This window comes from Oncorhynchus kisutch, linkage group LG29, assembly GCF_002021735.2.
Source record: "Oncorhynchus kisutch isolate 150728-3 linkage group LG29, Okis_V2, whole genome shotgun sequence".
Taxonomy (NCBI): Eukaryota; Metazoa; Chordata; class Actinopteri; order Salmoniformes; family Salmonidae; genus Oncorhynchus; species Oncorhynchus kisutch.
Genome location: NC_034202.2, coordinates 45,726,720 through 45,745,872, shown reverse-complemented (window position 1 = coordinate 45,745,872; position 19,153 = coordinate 45,726,720). Strand labels below are relative to the sequence as shown.

At 48.1% G+C, this 19,153-nt stretch overlaps 1 protein-coding gene across 1 annotated transcript; it reads left to right on the top strand.

Annotated features, from left to right (window-relative positions):
* Positions 1–1,186: 1,186 nt before the first annotated feature.
* On the top strand, positions 1,187–17,588 carry LOC109884001 (protein NLRC3-like). Its single transcript, XM_031809579.1, is given in 13 exon segments — positions 1,187–1,316; positions 1,435–1,634; positions 2,999–3,106; positions 3,289–3,300; positions 3,445–3,780; positions 4,780–4,849; positions 4,977–5,184; positions 5,370–6,385; positions 6,388–7,181; positions 7,404–7,577; positions 10,377–10,550; positions 10,803–10,849; positions 15,773–17,588. Coding segments are annotated over 11 exon segments (3,531 nt in total). The 5' UTR covers positions 1,187–1,316; positions 1,435–1,634; positions 2,999–3,020; the 3' UTR covers positions 16,387–17,588.
* Positions 17,589–19,153: the final 1,565 nt, after the last annotated feature.

The following is a 19,153-nucleotide window of genomic DNA, read 5'->3' as shown; positions in this document are numbered from 1 at the left end:
AGGGCCTGTCTCCATGCTCCACCAACCAGGGCCTGTCTCCATGCTCCACCAACCAGGGCCTGTCTCCATGCTCCACCAACCAGGGCCTGTCTCCATGCTCCACCAAACAGGGCCTGTCTCCATGCTCCACCAACCAGGGCCTGTCTCCATGCTCCACCAAACAGGGCCTGTCTCCATGCTCCACCAAACAGGGCCTGTCTCCATGCTCCACCAACCAAGGCCTGTCTCCATGCTCCACCAACCAGGGCCTGTCTCCATGCTCCACCAACCAGGGCCTGTCTCCATGCTCCACCAACCAGGGCCTGTCTCCATGCTCCACCAACCAGGGCCTGTCTCCATGCTCCACCAACCAGGGCCTGTCTCCATGCTCCACCAACCAGGGCCTGTCTCCATGCTCCACCAACCAGGGCCTGTCTCCATGCTCCACCAACCAGGGCCTGTCTCCATGCTCCACCAACCAGGGCCTGTCTCCATGCTCCACCAACCAGGGCCTGTCTCCATGCTCCACCAACCAGGGCCTGTCTCCATGCTCCACCAACCAGGGCCTGTCTCCATGCTCCACCAACCAGGGCCTGTCTCCATGCTCCACCAACCAGGGCCTGTCTCCATGCTCCACCAACCAGGGCCTGTCTCCATGCTCCACCAACCAGGGCCTGTCTTGTTTCAAGTCAGGATTTGAAATAAACATAAAAGAACAGGTGATATGCACATCCTAAACTTGAGTATAAACAGAATATTCCCTACTTTATTAAAGTAGCTCCCTAGACCTCTGTTTGTTTATCTTGTTCTATTTCCATATTGTGTGTGTGTGGCCCCTTTTGTAAAGGTTAATTCTATATCATGTCTGTCATAAGTGCAGTAGTCATGTACAGTAGATGTTGCTGTAAATAAACCTAGCTTTTCAGGATGTTGACTCCATTGAGTTTGTTCAGATGCCTCAGTCATAATAGTAACCAATTCTATGATCGTAACACTGCAGGGTTTATTAAATAGAATGTCATATTATGAATAATTTAAAATAAAAAAAATTGTTCAGAATGCCTGTCTGTGACCGAACATGCTAATGATTGACAGTTATTGGCTCTTACTTCATATGGTGTTATGAAGTAAGTCACTACACTACAGTCAGCCATGTGCCCGTTGACCCCTGTTACAGTGATGACATCACATGACTGACTGTTAGTCACCACCACTGGTTGGACTAGTTACCCGACCCTCAAGGAAGTATGTTCTCTGTTCTCTTTAGGTCAGTAGTAAACAGATTCCATCTTGTCCTTTTTTTTCTCTCTCCAGCAATCTACCTTGTGTTCAATCAGGTAAGTTATTCAATAATAATTCAACAAATAATAATTTGTATTCTATATTTTTCAATAATAACCTGGTTATTGAAATATACACTCGGGTTTACCAACGGTTGACAATGAACATGTTCAGTTTCATTTACAGCAGAACCAACATGAGCTCATCAGTCAAACATTTTCATGGATAAGGTTGACTTATGGCCTTAGAAGATCACCTGTCATGTGATGTAAATCGTTGCCAGTCACATTCCATGAGGGTGTTTATACTTCACGACAAGGGTTTGAACGTAAAGATGTACTTACCTAACAACTGTTGGGACACATTTACTGAAGGTAACACTTTAAACTTTAAAACCTCTTGAGCTAACAAAAAAAGGAATAGGCAGGCTAGAGGCTGTTTTTAAACCTCTCAAATAAAACACTAACTACAAGTGTGACTGGTTTGTTGTACATTATACAATTGTCCATTCCAGACCTCCGACGCATCGCGCCAATAGATAAAGACCACTTGGTGGTACTTGTAACATGGTTCATAGCGATGATCGTGGATATATACGGTATTACACGACGGTGTCGTAACAGTTCCTGGAAAGTATGTATTGTCTCATAGAAGGTATTGTAAGGTCAACAGCTATACACGGAGTTCTGTGTGAGGTAGAGGGAAGATACCGTTTTAATCAGCTGTTCCGGGAGAATCCCAAAAATATCGATTTCTTTGTAGGAATTGACATCAGCCCCCCCCCCCAGACCTATAAAAAGGTCAAATACAATAACATGTTCAATAAATGTGCGTGTGTTTTGTTATATAATTATGGACACAAGTTGTACCAAACAAAGCGTCTGGGTCCGGTGAGTGTTATGACCGTGTCGACAGAGCGAGCCGACGCTACAGTGACATTCACGGAACTAGTGCCTCAACATTTTACAATTTAATTGAACAATTACTCATAACTTCATAATACATTTGAACAGTATAAGACACATAATCTTTAATATGAGGTCATGGAAACCCTCCGTTTGAAAGAATATTTGTAAAGGTTCTTGTGATGAATTTGAGCCCGCGCTGTGCCATTTCAGTAAACCTCACACAGATATGGACCAGTCCACTATTCTACAGCTCTCAAGCGTTCTGTCTGTATAAGTGTTTACTCGTCTATTTTTCATGGCCTCCTCTATCCTTTCTTATATCCACTTAAACTTGAATGTTAGGATGGCTGTGGACAGTTGGTACAGTACATAGTATTTACAAGTGTTAACAGTGTATCCATAGAAATCGAATTATATTTACAGGCACTGAGGCTAATTTAATATGTATGTAAATTCACTTTGTGTGAATGATAAATAATTCTTAAATATTGATGTTTAAATAATCGGAAGAATTTGTAACGGTTTAGGTGTTGTACCTAGCCCCTCCCCCACTCCAGTCACATTCCTGTTACCTTCAACGTTCTCTGATATGGTTTGAGAGATATCAAGTGATCATTTCCTTTTATGGAACTTCCTGACTGGTTGGTTATCAGGTTTTACTCAAAGAGAGAGGACCAGGATGTCATTGTTGTGGCCAAGGTTAATGAAGTATGTACCTATGACCTTTACACTGACAACACAAAGAAAACAGCATTATGCTCAAAGTGACATTCAGGACTTTAAAATAGTCACATCTTTCTGTTTTTTGGAATTTTGTACCTGTCCCACAGTAAAACAGCACTACCTCCTAAAATGAGTCTCTCAGAGGGGAACGAGGCAGGCGCTGACGCAAACAGGTGTATCTTTCAGGACCGTGACGCTGTAAAAGAGGCCGAAAGGTGAGTGCAAACAACCACAACAAGACAGAGTGCGCTTGTGTACAGTTGATCCAACAAAATACATTTTGAATGTTTCTAATGCTATTCTTTAATAACTTGAGATTTCATCCATAATTATATAGTCATTAAATGAACGTCTCTGTTGTGCCTGTTGCTTCTATGGATTCAACTTACAACTTAAGAGACAAAGACAGGTAAGAACATGAATGAGTTAACTGATCATCCTGAGATTTTCCCACTGAACTAGTTTCTCTATCGATAGTCTAGATATTGAATCACAGACTCAGTATTCTACATCCCTGTGGGCCTGAATGTTCTGGTCTGGGTTTATCTAAAAGGCTCCATCAGAAGAGACCAGTCTCCCCTGTACCCAGCTGTCTGTCCATGAAGAGTGACTGGTCTAAGGATGAACCTGTATTTTTCGGACCGGAGAGACCAGTCTCCCCTGTACCCAGCTGTCTGTCCATGAAGAGTGACTGGTCTAAGGATGAGCCTGTATTTTTCGGACCAGAGAGACCAGTCTCCCCTGTACCCAGCTGTCTGTCCATGAAGAGTGACTGGTCTATGGATGTACCTATATATTTCGGACCGGAGAGACCAGTCTCCCCTGTACCCAGCTGTCTGTCCATGAAGAGTGACCAGTCAGTGGATGCACCTGTAATAACAGAACCAAAGTAAGATGTATCTGTATGTGTTTCCGGGGCGACAACAATGTTAGCAGGGGGTTCAGGTAACCTAGCGGTTAGAGAGGCAAGCTAGCAACTGGACGATTGTTAGTTCGAATCCCGTGCCTGACAGTAAAAATCTAGCCTAAAGTGAGCTGGAAATTGTAGATGCCACATTCCGTTGTGTCCTTGAGCATGGTGCTTTCCAGAGGCGTCCAGTGTAGAAATGATTGGCTAATTTGATAAAGATAAAATATATCAAGCACATACTGAGCAATATTGTACACAAAAAAAACTTTGGAAAATTATATAATTTTATACTAATAAAAGTAATCTTTAAAAACAAACACATTTAATCATATTTTTTCTCTCAAAAAGATAAGCTGACGTCTCTTCCAAAGAAAGAAAAAATGAAAAACACGAATAGGAGAGCTGTAAGAAAAGGCCTAAGGAATGATCAAAGATCTTGAACTATTTAAAAAAAATATATAGACATTTTAAGTTTTAATTTCTATTTTATGTCTATCTTTTCAATTATATTTAAGTCGTATTCTGATTGTTTCATAATTTTCGATGATATTCTGATTTAATGTCTTCAGTTTCTGTTGGAAAGGAAAGGGTTAACGAGGGGGGGGGGAATCCAATCATGAGTTTTCTATGCCAGTCTCCGGGGAGATAAATCTAGCTATCTAGCTTAGCCATTGTAAAGGAAAAATGTATTCTACACTATGATTTCTTCCGTTAATATAAAGTGTGTTGAAACCTCATTTTTATTGTAGATTTGACGTGGTAAACGAGGCAATTAAAGAATTTATTTAATTTCTACGGCATGATCTTTAAATAGATAAATCACTTTTAGTCTGCTCAAGAAGAACGTATTAAACATGACATTTTCCGCTTAACGAGAGATCAGCTGGCGATTAATTAATTGGCCGTCAGTGATTGGCCCATGGATGGCTCTCTATAACCAGGAAACAAGACTTGTAACCTGTCTTATTCTATCCACAGAGTCCAATGTGAGAAACTACAGGTTGAGGCTGCCCAGAATCAACGAACGGATCTGAACTCAATATTCAGGGTGGGCTGGTTTATCATACAAACATATAAAATTAACTCCACAAATAACACACCAGAGTACATTTTGTTTTGATGAACTGTTCTGGGTTTGTTTTCCGTATAAATACTGTATTTGTTGTCCATTTCAGGTGCTTGAAGACCGGGTCGTTGTTTTGGTAAAACGTGAGTTGAAGAGGTTCAAGAGGATACTGAATGAAGTTCAGAGGGAGGATGAGGAAGTGGTCGATGGTGAAGATGAGAAGCAGGAGAGCAGTGCCAGAGAGGGGGCTCTGAAGATCACACTGCACATCCTGAGGAAAATGAACCAGAAGGAGCTCGCTGACACACTGGAGAACAGTAAGACCGACCATTAATGTCTACAAATGATTAACATACCGAGATACCTCTACAATTTTCCTGCTATTCACAAGCAATTTACATGTCCACAGGAAAAAAAACTAGTAGAATAATTTATAATATATTCTTCATTGAAACTTTTGACTTTGTTGTGACATGTTTACACGGGTGATCTGCATTGTCAGGTCTTCTAGGAGAACTTGTTGCATGTCAACAGAAACTCAAATACAATCTGAGGAGGAACTTTGAAAATGTGTTTGAGGGAATAGCCAAGCAAGGAAACCCAACCCTTCTCAGTAAGATCTACACAGAGCTTTACATCACAGAGGGTGGAAGTGGAGATGTCAATCATGAACATGAGGTGAGACAGATCGAGGTGACGTCCAAGAGACCAGCAACACAAGAGACGCCAATTAAATGCAACGACATCTTTAAACCTTTACCTGGACAAGACAAAGAAATCAGGACTGTGTTGACAAAGGGTGTCGCTGGCATTGGAAAAACTATCTCTGTGCAGAAGTTAATTCTGGACTGGGCTGAAGGAAAAGGAAATCATGATATCCAATTGATATTTCCACTTCCTTTTCGAGATCTGAATATGATGAAGGGGAATAAATACACCTTGATGGAATTTCTTCATCACTTTTTCACGGAAACCAAAGAATCAGGAATCTCCAACTTTGACAAGTACAAGGTTCTGTTTGTTTTCGACGGTCTGGATGAATGTCGACTTCCTCTTGAATTCAAGACCAATGAGCACTGTTGTGATGTCACAAAGTCAACGTCAGTGGACGTGCTGCTGACAAACCTCATCAAGGGGAATCTGCTTCCGTCTGCTCTCCTCTGGATAACCTCCCGACCAGCAGCAGCCAATCAGATCCCTCCTGAGTGTGTTGACCAGGTGACAGAGATACGAGGGTTCAATGACCAACAGAAGGAGGAGTACTTTAAGAAGAGATACCACGATGAGCAGAACATGGCCAACAGAATCATCTCACACATAAAGACATCAAGGAGCCTCTACATCATGTGCCACATCCCCGTGTTCTGTTGGATCTCTGCCACTGTCCTAGAGACGCTGTTGGGTGACGCACCGAGTGGAGAGATGCCCAAGACTCTGACTCAAATGTACAAACACTTCCTGATCTTTACCATACTGCACAAAAAACAGAAATTTCCCAAAGGACCAGAGGAAGCTGAGTCAGATTCACAGATGAAAACAGACAGATCCTCCTGAAACTGGGAGAACTGGCTTTCAGACAGCTGGAAAAAGGGAATCTGATATTCTACGAGAAAGACCTGAGAGAGTGTGGCATTGATGTCACAGAAGCGTCCGTCTACTCAGGAGTGTGTACACAGATCTTCAGAGAGGAGAATGGGCTGTACCAGGAGAAGCTGTACTGCTTTGTTCATCTGAGCATCCAGGAGTTTCTGGGTGCTGTGTACGTGTTTGTCACATTCAACAACGACCGTTTAAATCTAATGGCAGAACCTGAAACCACCACCAGAAACCACCAGATGTCTGGTGACAACCTACAGACAAACCTCCACAAGAGTGCAGTGGACAAGGCCTTACAGAGTGAGAACGGTCACCTGGATCTGTTCCTCCGCTTCCTTCTGGGTCTCTCGTTGGACTCCCATCAAACTTTTCTACCAGGCCTACTGACACAGACAGGAAGCAAGTCACAGACCAATGAGATAACAATCAATTACATCAAGGAGAAGATCAGGGAGAATCTCTCTCCAGAGAGGAGCATCAATCTGTTCCACTGTCTGAATGAGCTGAATGACCGTTCTCTAGTGGAGGAGATCCAAAGCTTCCTGAGATCAGGAAGTCTCTCTAGTGCCAACCTGTCACCTGCACAGTGGTCAGCTCTGGTCTTTGTGTTGCTGACTTCAGAAAAGGAGCTGGATGTGTTTGACCTGAAGGAATACTCCAGATCAGAGGAAGGTCTTCTGAGGCTGCTGCCAGTGGTCAAAGCCTCCAGGACAGTCCTGTAAGTGTCGATTAGATTAATAATATTCTGTTTTGAAGTAGATGAAGCTTCCATGAAGGAATTTAATTAATACAATCTAAAGTTGACAGCAATATTGGCACGGGGGATGAGGTTACACCCAGAATTGATAACAACAACAAACATCCCATTATTGAACATGACTGATTCTGATTTATTCCCTTTTAAGAAGAATGATGTCTGAACTGGTTTGCCATTATCTAGGCTAAACGGATGTAACCTCACAGAGAGATGCTGTGAAGCGGTAGCCTCTGTTCTCAGTTCAAACCCCTCCCAGCTGAGAGAACTGGACCTGAGTGAAAACGACCTGAAGGATTCAGGAGTGAAGCTGCTCTCTGCTGGACTGGAGAGTCCGAACTGTAAACTGGAGACACTGAGGTTAGTATTTTCCTCTTTGTGTTTGTGACTAGGCAGGTAGCCTAGTGGTTAGAGTGGAGGGGCGGCAGGTAGCCTAGTGGTTAGAGTGGAGGGGGGCAGGTAGCCTAGTGGTTAGAGTGGAGGGGCGGCAGGTAGCCTAGTGGTTAGAGTGGAGGGGGGCAGGTAGCCTAGTGGTTAGAGTGGAGGGGCGGCAGGTAGCCTAGTGGTTAGAGTGGAGGGGCGGCAGGTAGTCTAGTGGTTAGAGTGGAGGGGGGCAGGTAGCCTAGTGGTTAGAGTGGAGGGGCGGCAGGTAGCCTAGTGGTTAGAGTGGAGGGGGGCAGGTAGCCTAGTGGTTAGAGTGGAGGGGCGGCAGGTAGCCTAGTGGTTAGAGTGGAGGGGGGCAGGTAGCCTAGTGGTTAGAGTAGAGGGGCGGCAGGTAGGCTAGTGGTTAGAGTAGAGGGGCGGCAGGTAGGCTAGTGGTTAGAGTGGAGGGGCGGCAGGTAGCCTAGTGGTTAGAGTGGAGGGGTGGCAGGTAGCCTAGTGGTTAGAGTGGAGGGGAGGCAGGTAGCCTAGTGGTTAGAGTGGAGGGGCGGCAGGTAGCCTAGTGGTTAGAGTGGAGGGGCGGCAGGTAGCCTAGTGGTTAGAGTGGAGGGGCGGCAGGTAGCCTAGTGGTTAGAGTGGAGGGGCGGCAGGTAGCCTAGTGGTTAGAGTGGAGGGGCGGCAGGTAGCCTAGTGGTTAGAGTGGAGTGGTGGCAGGTAGCCTAGTGGTTAGAGTGGAGGGGCGGCAGGTAGCCTAGTGGTTAGAGTGGAGGGGCGGCAGGTAGCCTAGTGGTTAGAGTGGAGGGGCGGCAGGTAGCCTAGTGGTTAGAGTGGAGGGGCGGCAGGTAGCCTAGTGGTTAGAGTGGAGGGGCGGCAGGTAGCCTAGTGGTTAGAGTGGAGGGGCGGCAGGTAGCCTAGTGGTTAGAGTGGAGGGGCGGCAGGTAGCCTAGTGGTTAGAGTGGAGGGGCGGCAGGTAGCCTAGTGGTTAGAGTGGAGGGGCGGCAGGTAGCCTAGTGGTTAGAGTGGAGGGGCGGCAGGTAGCCTAGTGGTTAGAGTGGAGGGGCGGCAGGTAGCCTAGTGGTTAGAGTGGAGAGGCGGCAGGTTGCCTAGTGGTTAGAGTGGAGGGACGGCAGGTTGCCTAGTGGTTAGAGTGGAGAGGCGGCAGGTTGCCTAGTGGTTAGAGTGGAGGGACGGCAGGTACACTAGTGGTTAGAGTGGAGGGGCGGCAGGTAGCCTAGTGGTTAGAGTGGAGGGGCGGCAGGTAGCCTAGTGGTTAGAGTGGAGGGGCGGCAGGTAGCCTAGTGGTTAGAGTGGAGGGGCGGCAGGTAGCCTAGTGGTTAGAGCGGGTATTCTAGTGGTTAGAGTGGAGGGGCGGCAGGTAGCCTAGTGGTTAGAGTGGAGGGGAGGCAGGTAGCCTAGTGGTTAGAGCAGGTATTCTAGTGGTTAGAGTGGAGGGGAGGCAGGTAGCCTACTGGTTAGAGTGGAGGGGCGGCAGGTAGCCTAGTGGTTAGAGTGGATTGGAGGGGCGGCAGGTAGCCTAGTGGTTCGAGTGGAGGGGCGGCAGGTAGCCTAGTGGTTCGAGTGGAGGGGCGGCAGGTAGCCTAGTGGTTCGAGTGGAGGGGCGGCAGGTAGCCTAGTGGTTAGAGTGGAGGGGTGGCAGGTAGCCTAGTGGTTAGAGCAGGTATTCTAGTGGTTAGAGTGGAAGGGCGGCAGGTTGCCTAGTGGTTAGAGTGGAGGGACGGCAGGTTGCCTAGTGGTTAGAGTGGAGGGACGGCAGGTTGCCTAGTGGTTAGAGTGGAGAGGCGGCAGGTTGCCTAGTGGTTAGAGTGGAGGGACGGCAGGTACACTAGTGGTTAGAGTGGAGGGGCGGCAGGTAGCCTAGTGGTTAGAGTGGAGGGGCGGCAGGTAGCCTAGTGGTTAGAGTGGAGGGGCGGCAGGTAGCCTAGTGGTTAGAGTGGAGGGGCGGCAGGTAGCCTAGTGGTTAGAGCGGGTATTCTAGTGGTTAGAGTGGAGGGGCGGCAGGTAGCCTAGTGGTTAGAGTGGAGGGGAGGCAGGTAGCCTAGTGGTTAGAGCAGGTATTCTAGTGGTTAGAGTGGAGGGGAGGCAGGTAGCCTACTGGTTAGAGTGGAGGGGCGGCAGGTAGCCTAGTGGTTAGATTGGATTGGAGGGGCGGCAGGTAGCCTAGTGGTTCGAGTGGAGGGGCGGCAGGTAGCCTAGTGGTTCGAGTGGAGGGGCGGCAGGTAGCCTAGTGGTTCGAGTGGAGGGGCGGCAGGTAGCCTAGTGGTTAGAGTGGAGGGGTGGCAGGTAGCCTAGTGGTTAGAGCAGGTATTCTAGTGGTTAGAGTGGAAGGGCGGCAGGTAGCCTAGTGGTTAGAGTGGAGGGGCGGCAGGTAGCCTAGTGGTTAGAGTGGAGGGGCGGCAGGTAGCCTAGTGGTTAGAGTGGAGGGGAGGCAGGTAGCCTAGTGGTTAGAGCAGGTATTCTAGTGGTTAGAGTGGAGGGGAGGCAGGTAGCCTAGTGGTTAGAGTGGAGGGGCAGCAGGTAGCCTAGTGGTTAGAGCGTTGGACTAGTAACCAAAAGGTTGCTAGATCAAATCCCTGAGCTGACAAGCTAAAAATCTGTCGTTCTGCCCCTGAACAAGGCAGTTAACCCACTGTTCCTAGACCAGTTAACCCACTGTTCCTAGGCCGTCAATTGTAAATAGGAATATGTTCTTAACTGACTTGCCTAGTTTAAATAAAGGTTAAATCACATTTTGAGAATGAAATGAAATCCATTCTGCAGGTTGTCATTCTGTTTAGTCACAGAGGAAGGCTGTGGTTCTCTGGCTTCAGCTCTGAGGTCAAACCCCTCCCACCTAAGAGAGCTGGACCTTACCCACAATCACCCAGGAGACTCCGGAGTGAAGCTGCTCTCTGCTATCGTGGAAGATCCACAATATAAACTGGAGAAACTCAGGTAAACATTACAACTCCTATACAACTAAATATTTAGACTTTTTCTTTTAGACATGAAAAATAGTAGCGGAAGAAAAATAAAATATTATTTATTTATTTACAATACTTACAGTAGAATGTATCTTGAAAACCGTTGTTTTTGAGTATTTATGCATCAAATGAGGTCTCCAAATAATAATATTATCACATATGATATATAACATACATATCACTAAAACCCCTCAAATGTGTGTCTCTTCTTCTGATTTCTCAGTGTGGATCATAATTCCGAGTGTTGGTTAAAATCAGCACTTAAGAAATGTAAGTTTGGGTGTGAATTAAACACGGCTTATGACAAGACTTCATGCCTACTTCAACCTACTTTAACCTACTTCAACCTACTTCATGCCTCCTGTTCCTCTTCCTCTTCCTGTTCCTGTTTCTGTTCCTGTTCCTGTTTCTGTTCCTCTTCCTGCCCATTAATTGGCCATTCTAAATGGAAACACATTTTTACATATTACTAAAGAGAATAGTTTGATTGGTTAAAATAGAATAATTTGATGAGAGAACAGTGGTTAGAGCCTAGTGGTTAGAGTGGAGGGGCGGCAGGGTAGCCTAGTGGTTAGAGTGGGGGGGCGGCAGGGTAGCCTAGTGGTTAGAGTGGAGGGGCGGCAGGGTAGCCTAGTGGTTAGAGTGGAGGGGCGGCAGGGTAGCCTAGTGGTTAGAGTGGAGGGGTGGCAGGGTAGCCTAGTGGTTAGAGTGGAGGGGCGTCAGGGTAGCCTACTGGTTAGAGTGGAGGGGCGGCAGGTAGCCTAGGGGTTAGAGTGGAGGGGTGGCAGGTAGCCTAGTGGTTAGAGTGGAGGGGCGGCAGGTAGCCTAGTGGTTAGAGTGGAGGGGTGGCAGGTAGCCTAATGGTTAGAGTGGAGGGGAGGCAGGTAGCCTAGTGGTTAGAGTGGAGGGGCGGCAGGTAGCCTAGTGGTTAGAGTGGAGGGGTGGCAGGTAGCCTAATGGTTAGAGTGGAGGGGCGGCAGGTAGCCTAGTGGTTAGAGTGGAGGGGCGGCAGGTAGTCTAGTGGTTAGAGTGTAGAGGTGGCAGGTAGCCTAGTGGTTAGAGTGGAGGGGTGGCAGGTAGTCTAGTGGTTAGAGTGTAGAGGTGGCAGGCAGCCTAGTGGTTAGAGTGGAGGGGTGGCAGGTAGCCTAGTGGTTAGAGTGGAGGGGCGGCAGGTAGTCTAGTGGTTAGAGTGGAGGGGCGGCAGGTAGCCTAGTGGTTAGAGTGGAGGGGCGGCAGGTAGCCTAGTGGTTAGAGTGGAGGGGCGGCAGGTAGCCTAGTGGTTAGAGTGGAGGGGCGGCAGGTAGCCTAGTGGTTAGAGTGGAGGGGCGGCAGGTAGCCTAGTGGTTAGAGTGGAGGGGCGGCAGGTAGCCTAGTGGTTAGAGTGGAGGGGCGGCAGGTAGCCTAGTGGTTAGAGTGGAGGGGCGGCAGGTAGCCTAGTGGTTAGAGTGGAGGGGCGGCAGGTAGCCTAGTGGTTAGAGTGGAGGGGCGGCAGGTAGCCTAGTGGTTAGAGTGGAGGGGCGGCAGGTAGCCTAGTGGTTAGAGTGGAGGGGCGGCAGGTAGCCTAGTGGTTAGAGTGGAGGGGCGGCAGGTAGCCTAGTGGTTAGAGTGGAGGGGTGGCAGGTAGTCTAGTGGTTAGAGTGTAGAGGTGGCAGGTAGTCTAGTGGTTAGAGTGGAGGGGCGGCAGGTAGCCTAGTGGTTAGAGTGTAGAGGTGGCAGGTAGCCTAGTGGTTAGAGTGGAGGGGCGGCAGGTAGCCTAGTGGTTAGAGTGGAGGGGCGGCAGGTAGCCTAGTGGTTAGAGTGTAGAGGTGGCAGGTAGCCTAGTGGTTAGAGTGGAGGGGCGGCAGGTAGCCTAGTGGTTAGAGTGGAGGGGCGGCAGGTAGCCTAGTGGTTAGAGTGGAGGGGCGGCAGGTAGCCTAGTGGTTAGAGTGGAGGGGCGGCAGGTAGCCTAGTGGTTAGAGTGGAGGGGCGGCAGGTAGCCTAGTGGTTAGAGTGGAGGGGCGGCAGGTAGCCTAGTGGTTAGAGTGGAGGGGCGGCAGGTAGCCTAGTGGTTAGAGTGGAGGGGCGGCAGGTAGCCTAGTGGTTAGAGTGGAGGGGCGGCAGGTAGCCTAGTGGTTAGAGTGGAGGGGCGGCAGGTAGCCTAGTGGTTAGAGTGGAGGGGCGGCAGGTAGCCTAGTGGTTAGAGTGGAGGGGCGGCAGGTAGCCTAGTGGTTAGAGTGGAGGGGCGGCAGGTAGCCTAGTGGTTAGAGTGGAGGGGCGGCAGGTAGCCTAGTGGTTAGAGTGGAGGGGCGGCAGGTAGCCTAGTGGTTAGAGTGGAGGGGCGGCAGGTAGCCTAGTGGTTAGAGTGGAGGGGAGGCAGGTAGCCTAGTGGTTAGAGTGGAGGGGCGGCAGGTAGCCTAGTGGTTAGAGTGGAGGGGTGGCAGGTAGCCTAGTGGTTAGAGTGGAGTGGAGGGGAGGCAGGTAGCCTAGTGGTTAGAGTGGAGGGGGGCAGGTAGCCTAGTGGTTAGAGTGGAGGGGCGGCAGGTAGCCTAGTGGTTAGAGTGGAGGGGCGGCAGGTAGCCTAGTGGTTAGAGTGGAGGGGCGGCAGGTAGCCTAGTGGTTAGAGTGGAGGGGCGGCAGGTAGCCTAGTGGTTAGAGTGGAGGGGCGGCAGGTAGCCTAGTGGTTAGAGTGGAGGGGCGGCAGGTAGCCTAGTGGTTAGAGTGGAGGGGCGGCAGGTAGCCTAGTGGTTAGAGTGGAGGGGCGGCAGGTAGCCTAGTGGTTAGAGTGGAGGGGCGGCAGGTAGCCTAGTGGTTAGAGTGGAGGGGCGGCAGGTAGCCTAGTGGTTAGAGTGGAGGGGCGGCAGGTAGCCTAGTGGTTAGAGTGGAGGGGCGGCAGGTAGCCTAGTGGTTAGAGTGGAGGGGCGGCAGGTAGCCTAGTGGTTAGAGTGGAGGGGCGGCAGGTAGCCTAGTGGTTAGAGTGGAGGGGAGGCAGGTAGCCTAGTGGTTAGAGTGGAGGGGCGGCAGGTAGCCTAGTGGTTAGAGTGGAGGGGCGGCAGGTAGCCTAGTGGTTAGAGTGGAGGGGAGTCAGGTAGCCAATTGGTTAGAGTGGAGGGGGGCAGGTAGCCTAGTGGTTAGAGTGGAGGGGAGGCAGGTAGCCTAGTGGTTAGAGTGGAGGGGAGGCAGGTAGCCTAGTGGTTAGAGTGGAGGGGAGGCAGGTAGCCTAGTGGTTAGAGTGGAGGGGAGGCAGGTAGCCTAGTGGTTAGAGTGGAGGGGAGGCAGGTAGCCTAGTGGTTAGAGTGGAGGGGCGGCAGGTAGCCTAGTGGTTAGAGTGGAGGGGCGGCAGGTAGCCTAGTGGTTAGAGTGGAGGGGCGGCAGGTAGCCTAGTGGTTAGAGTGGAGGGGCGGCAGGTAGTCTAGTGGTTAGAGTGTAGAGGTGGCAGGTAGCCTAGTGGTTAGAGTGGAGGGGCGGCAGGTAGCCTAGTGGTTAGAGTGGAGGGGCGGCAGGTAGCCTAGTGGTTAGAGTGGAGGGGCGGCAGGTAGCCTAGTGGTTAGAGTGGAGGGGAGGCAGGTAGCCTAGTGGTTAGAGTGGAGGGGCGGCAGGTAGCCTAGTGGTTAGAGTGGAGGGGCGGCAGGTAGCCTAGTGGTTAGAGTGGAGGGGCGGCAGGTAGCCTAGTGGTTAGAGTGGAGGGGCGGCAGGTAGCCTAGTGGTTAGAGTGGAGGGGCGGCAGGTAGCCTAGTGGTTAGAGTGGAGGGGAGGCAGGTAGCCTAGTGGTTAGAGTGGAGGGGCGGCAGGTAGCCTAGTGGTTAGAGTGGAGGGGCGGCAGGTAGCCTAGTGGTTAGAGTGGAGGGGAGGCAGGTAGCCTAGTGGTTAGAGTGGAGGGGGGCAGGTAGCCTAGTGGTTAGAGTGGAGGGGCGGCAGGTAGCCTAGTGGTTAGAGTGGAGGGGCGGCAGGTAGCCTAGTGGTTAGAGTGGAGGGGCGGCAGGTAGCCTAGTGGTTAGAGTGGAGGGGAGGCAGGGTAGCTAGTGGTTAGAGTGGAGGGGTGGCAGGTAGACTAGTGGTTAGAGTGGAGGGGAGGCAGGTAGCCTAGTGGTTAGAGTGGAGGGGCGGCAGGTAGCCTAGTGGTTAGAGTGGAGGGGCGGCAGGTAGCCTAGTGGTAACCATATAAAATATATAAAAATAATGTTATCCCCAATTTCATGGACTCTTGTCTCATTGCTACAACTCCCGTACGTACTCGGGAGAGGCGAAGGTCGAGAGCCATGCGTCCTCTGAAACACAACCCAACCAAGCCGCACTGCTTCTTGACACAATGCACATCTAATGTGTCGGAGGAAACGCCTAGCGACCTGGTTAGCGTGCACTGCACCCTACACGCCACAGGAGTCGCTAGTGCGCGATGAGACAAGGATATCCCTGCTGGCCAAACCCTGGCCAATTGTGCATCGCCCCACGGACCTCCCGGTCGCGGCCGGCTGCGACAGAGCCTGGGCTCGAACCCAGAGTCTCTGGTGCAGTGCCTTAGACCACTGCGCCACCCGGGAGGCCATTGCCATATAAAATATAACTAACCATATTATTAGCTTGAACAACAATGACTAGCTAACTACGGATTCAGATTTTTCCGAGTACTCGGCCCACCCCTAGTAACCAGAACTCATCCTGTAAGGTCTTGTTTTGAGTTGCTTTGGATATCCGGAAATTTGCTTGAGATAATCTGACTGCAACACTGCTCACTGAGTCCATGTTGCTTGACAAGGGTCGTTTTCAAAGAACCGCCAGTCCATGTTGCTTGACAAGGGTCGTTTTCAAAGAACCACCAGTCCATGTTGCTTTCAAAGAACCACCAGTCCATGTTGCTTGACAAGGGTCGTTTTCAAAGAACCACCAGTCCATGTTGCTTGACAAGGGTCGTTTTCAAAGAACCACCAGTCCATGTTGCTTGACAAGGGTCGTTTTCAAAGAACCACCAGTCCATGTTGCTTGACAAGGGTCGTTTTCAAAGAACCGCCAGTCAAGGTGAGCTTCCTGCCCACTCAGTCTGTCTTTCCAGACTTCCTGTTTGACATGAGAAGAAAAAAGTACTTCTTCAATATTATTATGATGCTTTAGTCGTTCAAAAGTCTGGGATTCAGAAATACTTTTTTTGTTGTTGTGACTTTTAACTCTCCCAGATTCTGAGGTGAAATTGAATTGATGATTGTGTTGTCTTTCTGTCAGATGCCTGTCAATTGACACTGGATCCAAACACAGCATTCAAAAACCTCTCTCTGTCTGAGGAGAACAGAAAGGTGACACGGGTGGAAGAGAAGCAGACGTATCCTGACCACACAGAGAGATTTGAGAACTGGGATCAGGTGCTGTGTAGAGAGGGTCTGACTGGACGCTGTTACTGGGAGGTGGAGTGGATGGGGCACGAGGTCCATATTGGTGTAACATACAGTGGAATAGGAAGGGAAGGAAGGGGTCACGACTGTGGGCTTGGATACAATAACAAGTCCTGGACTCTTAGTTGTAATAATGATATTTACACTGCCAGGTACAATAAGAAGCCCACAACCGTACCTGACCACGCCTTCCGATCCCACAGAATAGGAGTGTATCTGGACTGGCCGGCCGGCACTCTGTCCTTCTACAGCGTTTCCTCTGACACAATGACCCACCTGCACACATTCCACTCCACATTCACTGAGCCCCTCTATCCAGCATTTCGGATCTGGTACTGTGGCGCCTCTCTGTCCCTGTGCCAGGTACCGCTGAGCCAGGTACTGCTGAGCCAGGTACCGCTGAGCCAGGTATCGCTGTGCCCCAGTGAATACAAAGAAAGTATTTAAATGACAAATTAACTGTAGCTTTGACAACCAGAAGCGAATCTTGTGAGACATGTTTTCATCTGTCACAAGGGGAACTGTACAGCACTTTAAAGCTTAGATGTAGTTGGCATATATCCACTTATCAGGAGTTGACTGTATTTTGTGTTCGAGTATCAAACTATCAGTATTCTGAGTTCAGTTATATGCTAGATTTGGAGAATGTCAAATGTGACATTTTCAGTTCTAGATCTGTGATATTATTACTAGTTAAAAAAAGCCTTTTGTTTTGTAGATCAAACTTTGATGCAACAACACATTTTTTTTGTGTGTAAAGATTCTGTCGTTAAACCTGAGTATTTTTATTCTTGGATCGCTGATTCGCTCGTTCATACCAGCCTTCACAGCAAAGGGAATGAGTTCATTCATGCCTGCCTTCACAGCAAAGGGAATGAGTTCATTCATGCCTGCCTTCACAGCAAAGGGAATGAGTTCATTCATGCCTGCCTTCACAGCAAAGGGAATGAGTTCATTCATGCCTGCCTTCACAGCAAAGGGAATGAGTTCATTCATGCCTGCCTTCACAGCAAAGGGAATGAGTTCATTCATGCCTGCCTTCACAGCAAAGGGAATGAGTTCATTCATGCCTGCCTTCACAGCAAAGGGAATGAGTTCATTCATGCCTGCCTTCACAGCAAAGGGAATGTGTTCATTCATGCCTGCCTTCACAGCAAAGGGAATGAGTTCATTCATGCCTGCCTTCACAGCAAAGGGAATGAGTTCATTCATGCCTGCCTTCACAGCAAAGGGAATGAGTTCATTCATGCCTGCCTTCACAGCAAAGGGAATGAGTTCATTCATGCCTGCCTTCACAGCAAAGGGAATGAGTTCATTCATGCCTGCCTTCACAGCAAAGGGAATGAGTTCATTCATGCCTGCCTTCACAGCAAAGGGAATGAGTTCATTCATGCCTGCCTTCACAGCAAAGGGAATGAGTTCATTCAACTGTTGATCTAAAATACAGTGAATATTATGTGTTGTCTCAATGTAAAACCACAAAGGAAGATTCCTTAAAAAACAACACTCAATCAGGGAGAAAGAGAGTGACAGGTGGGGCCGTGGAGTAATGTAGTGATGTTTTTCCATAGAATATGTACATAAAAAATATCAAATCAATTTTTATTTTTATATGCCAAAGAAAATGAAAAGCGGTTCTTTGTTTATTTTAATTTTTTTATCTTTTCAATAAATAAAAAAGAAACAAGTCATTTTCTGGTACCTTGTTTATTCTTACTCAGAAAAGTAACTGTCGGAATGTACTCAGACCCCACAGGGTTTAGGAACGACCATGTTTCGATCCACTACGGCCTATGCTTGATGGTGTGCTGCCATCAGGCATCTGGAAAGTGAAACATCACATTATCTGAAGAAGTAGCTGACACACACATTCGATAGGAACTAACACGGAACCCAAACCGGCTGCGCGCGTGCGCCATCGTGCATAAATGTATTTTGTCGCCCCAACACCAAACATGAAAACGACACGCAGGTTAAAATATCAAAACAAACTCAACCAATTACATTCCTTTGGGAACAGGTCGAAAAGCATTAAACATTTATGGCAATTTAGCTAGTTAGCTTGCACTTGCTAGCTAATTTGTCCAATTTATTTAGCTTGCTGTTGCTAGCTAATTTGTTCTGGGATATAAACAGAGTTTTTATTTGACCTGAAATGCACAAGGTCCTCTACTCCGACAATTAATCCACACATAAAACGGTCAACTGAATTGTTTGTAGTCATCTCTCCTCCTTCCAGGTTTTTTCATCTTTGAACTTATATGGTGATTGGCATCTAAACTTTCATAGTATTACCATGATGACCGGCAAAACAGTTCATCTTTCAATCACCCACGTGGGTATAACCAATGAGGAGATGGCACGTTGGTACCTGCTTCTATAAACCAATGAGGAGATGGGAAAGGGGTTTATACTACTGTAAACTAAATATATAGGCCTTATGAAGGGTTTATACTACTGTAAACTATAGGCCTTACGAAGGGTTTATACTACTGTAAACTAAATATATAGGCCTTATGAAGGGTTTATAATACTGTAAACTATAGGCCTTACGAAGGGTTTATACTACTGTAAACTATAGGCCTTATGAAGGGTTTATACTACTGTAAACTACAGGCCTTATGAAGGGTTTATACTACTGTAAACTATAGGCCTTATGAAGGGTTTATACTACTGTAAACTATAGGCCTTATGAAGGGTTTATACTACTGTAAACTATAGGCCTTATGAAGGGTTTATACTACTGTAAACTACAGGCCTTATGAAGGGTTTATACTACTGTAAACTATAGGCCTTATGAAGGGTTTATACTACTGTAAACTATAGGCCTTATGAAGGGTTTATACTACTGTAAACTACAGGCCTTATGAAGGGTTTATACTACTGTAAACTATAGGCCTTATGAAGGGTTTATACTACTGTAAACTATAGGCCTTATGAAGGGTTTATACTACTGTAAACTACAGGCCTTATGAAGGGTTTATACTACTGTAAACTATAGGCCTTATGAAGGGTTTATACTACTGTAAACTAAATATATAGGCCTTACGAAGGGTTTATACTACTGTAAACTATAGGCCTTATGAAGGGTTATACTACTGTAAACTACAGGCCTTATGAAGGGTTTATACTATAAACTATAGGCCTTATGAAGGGTTTATACTACTGTAAACTATAGGCCTTACGAAGGGTTGATACTACTGTAAACTAAATA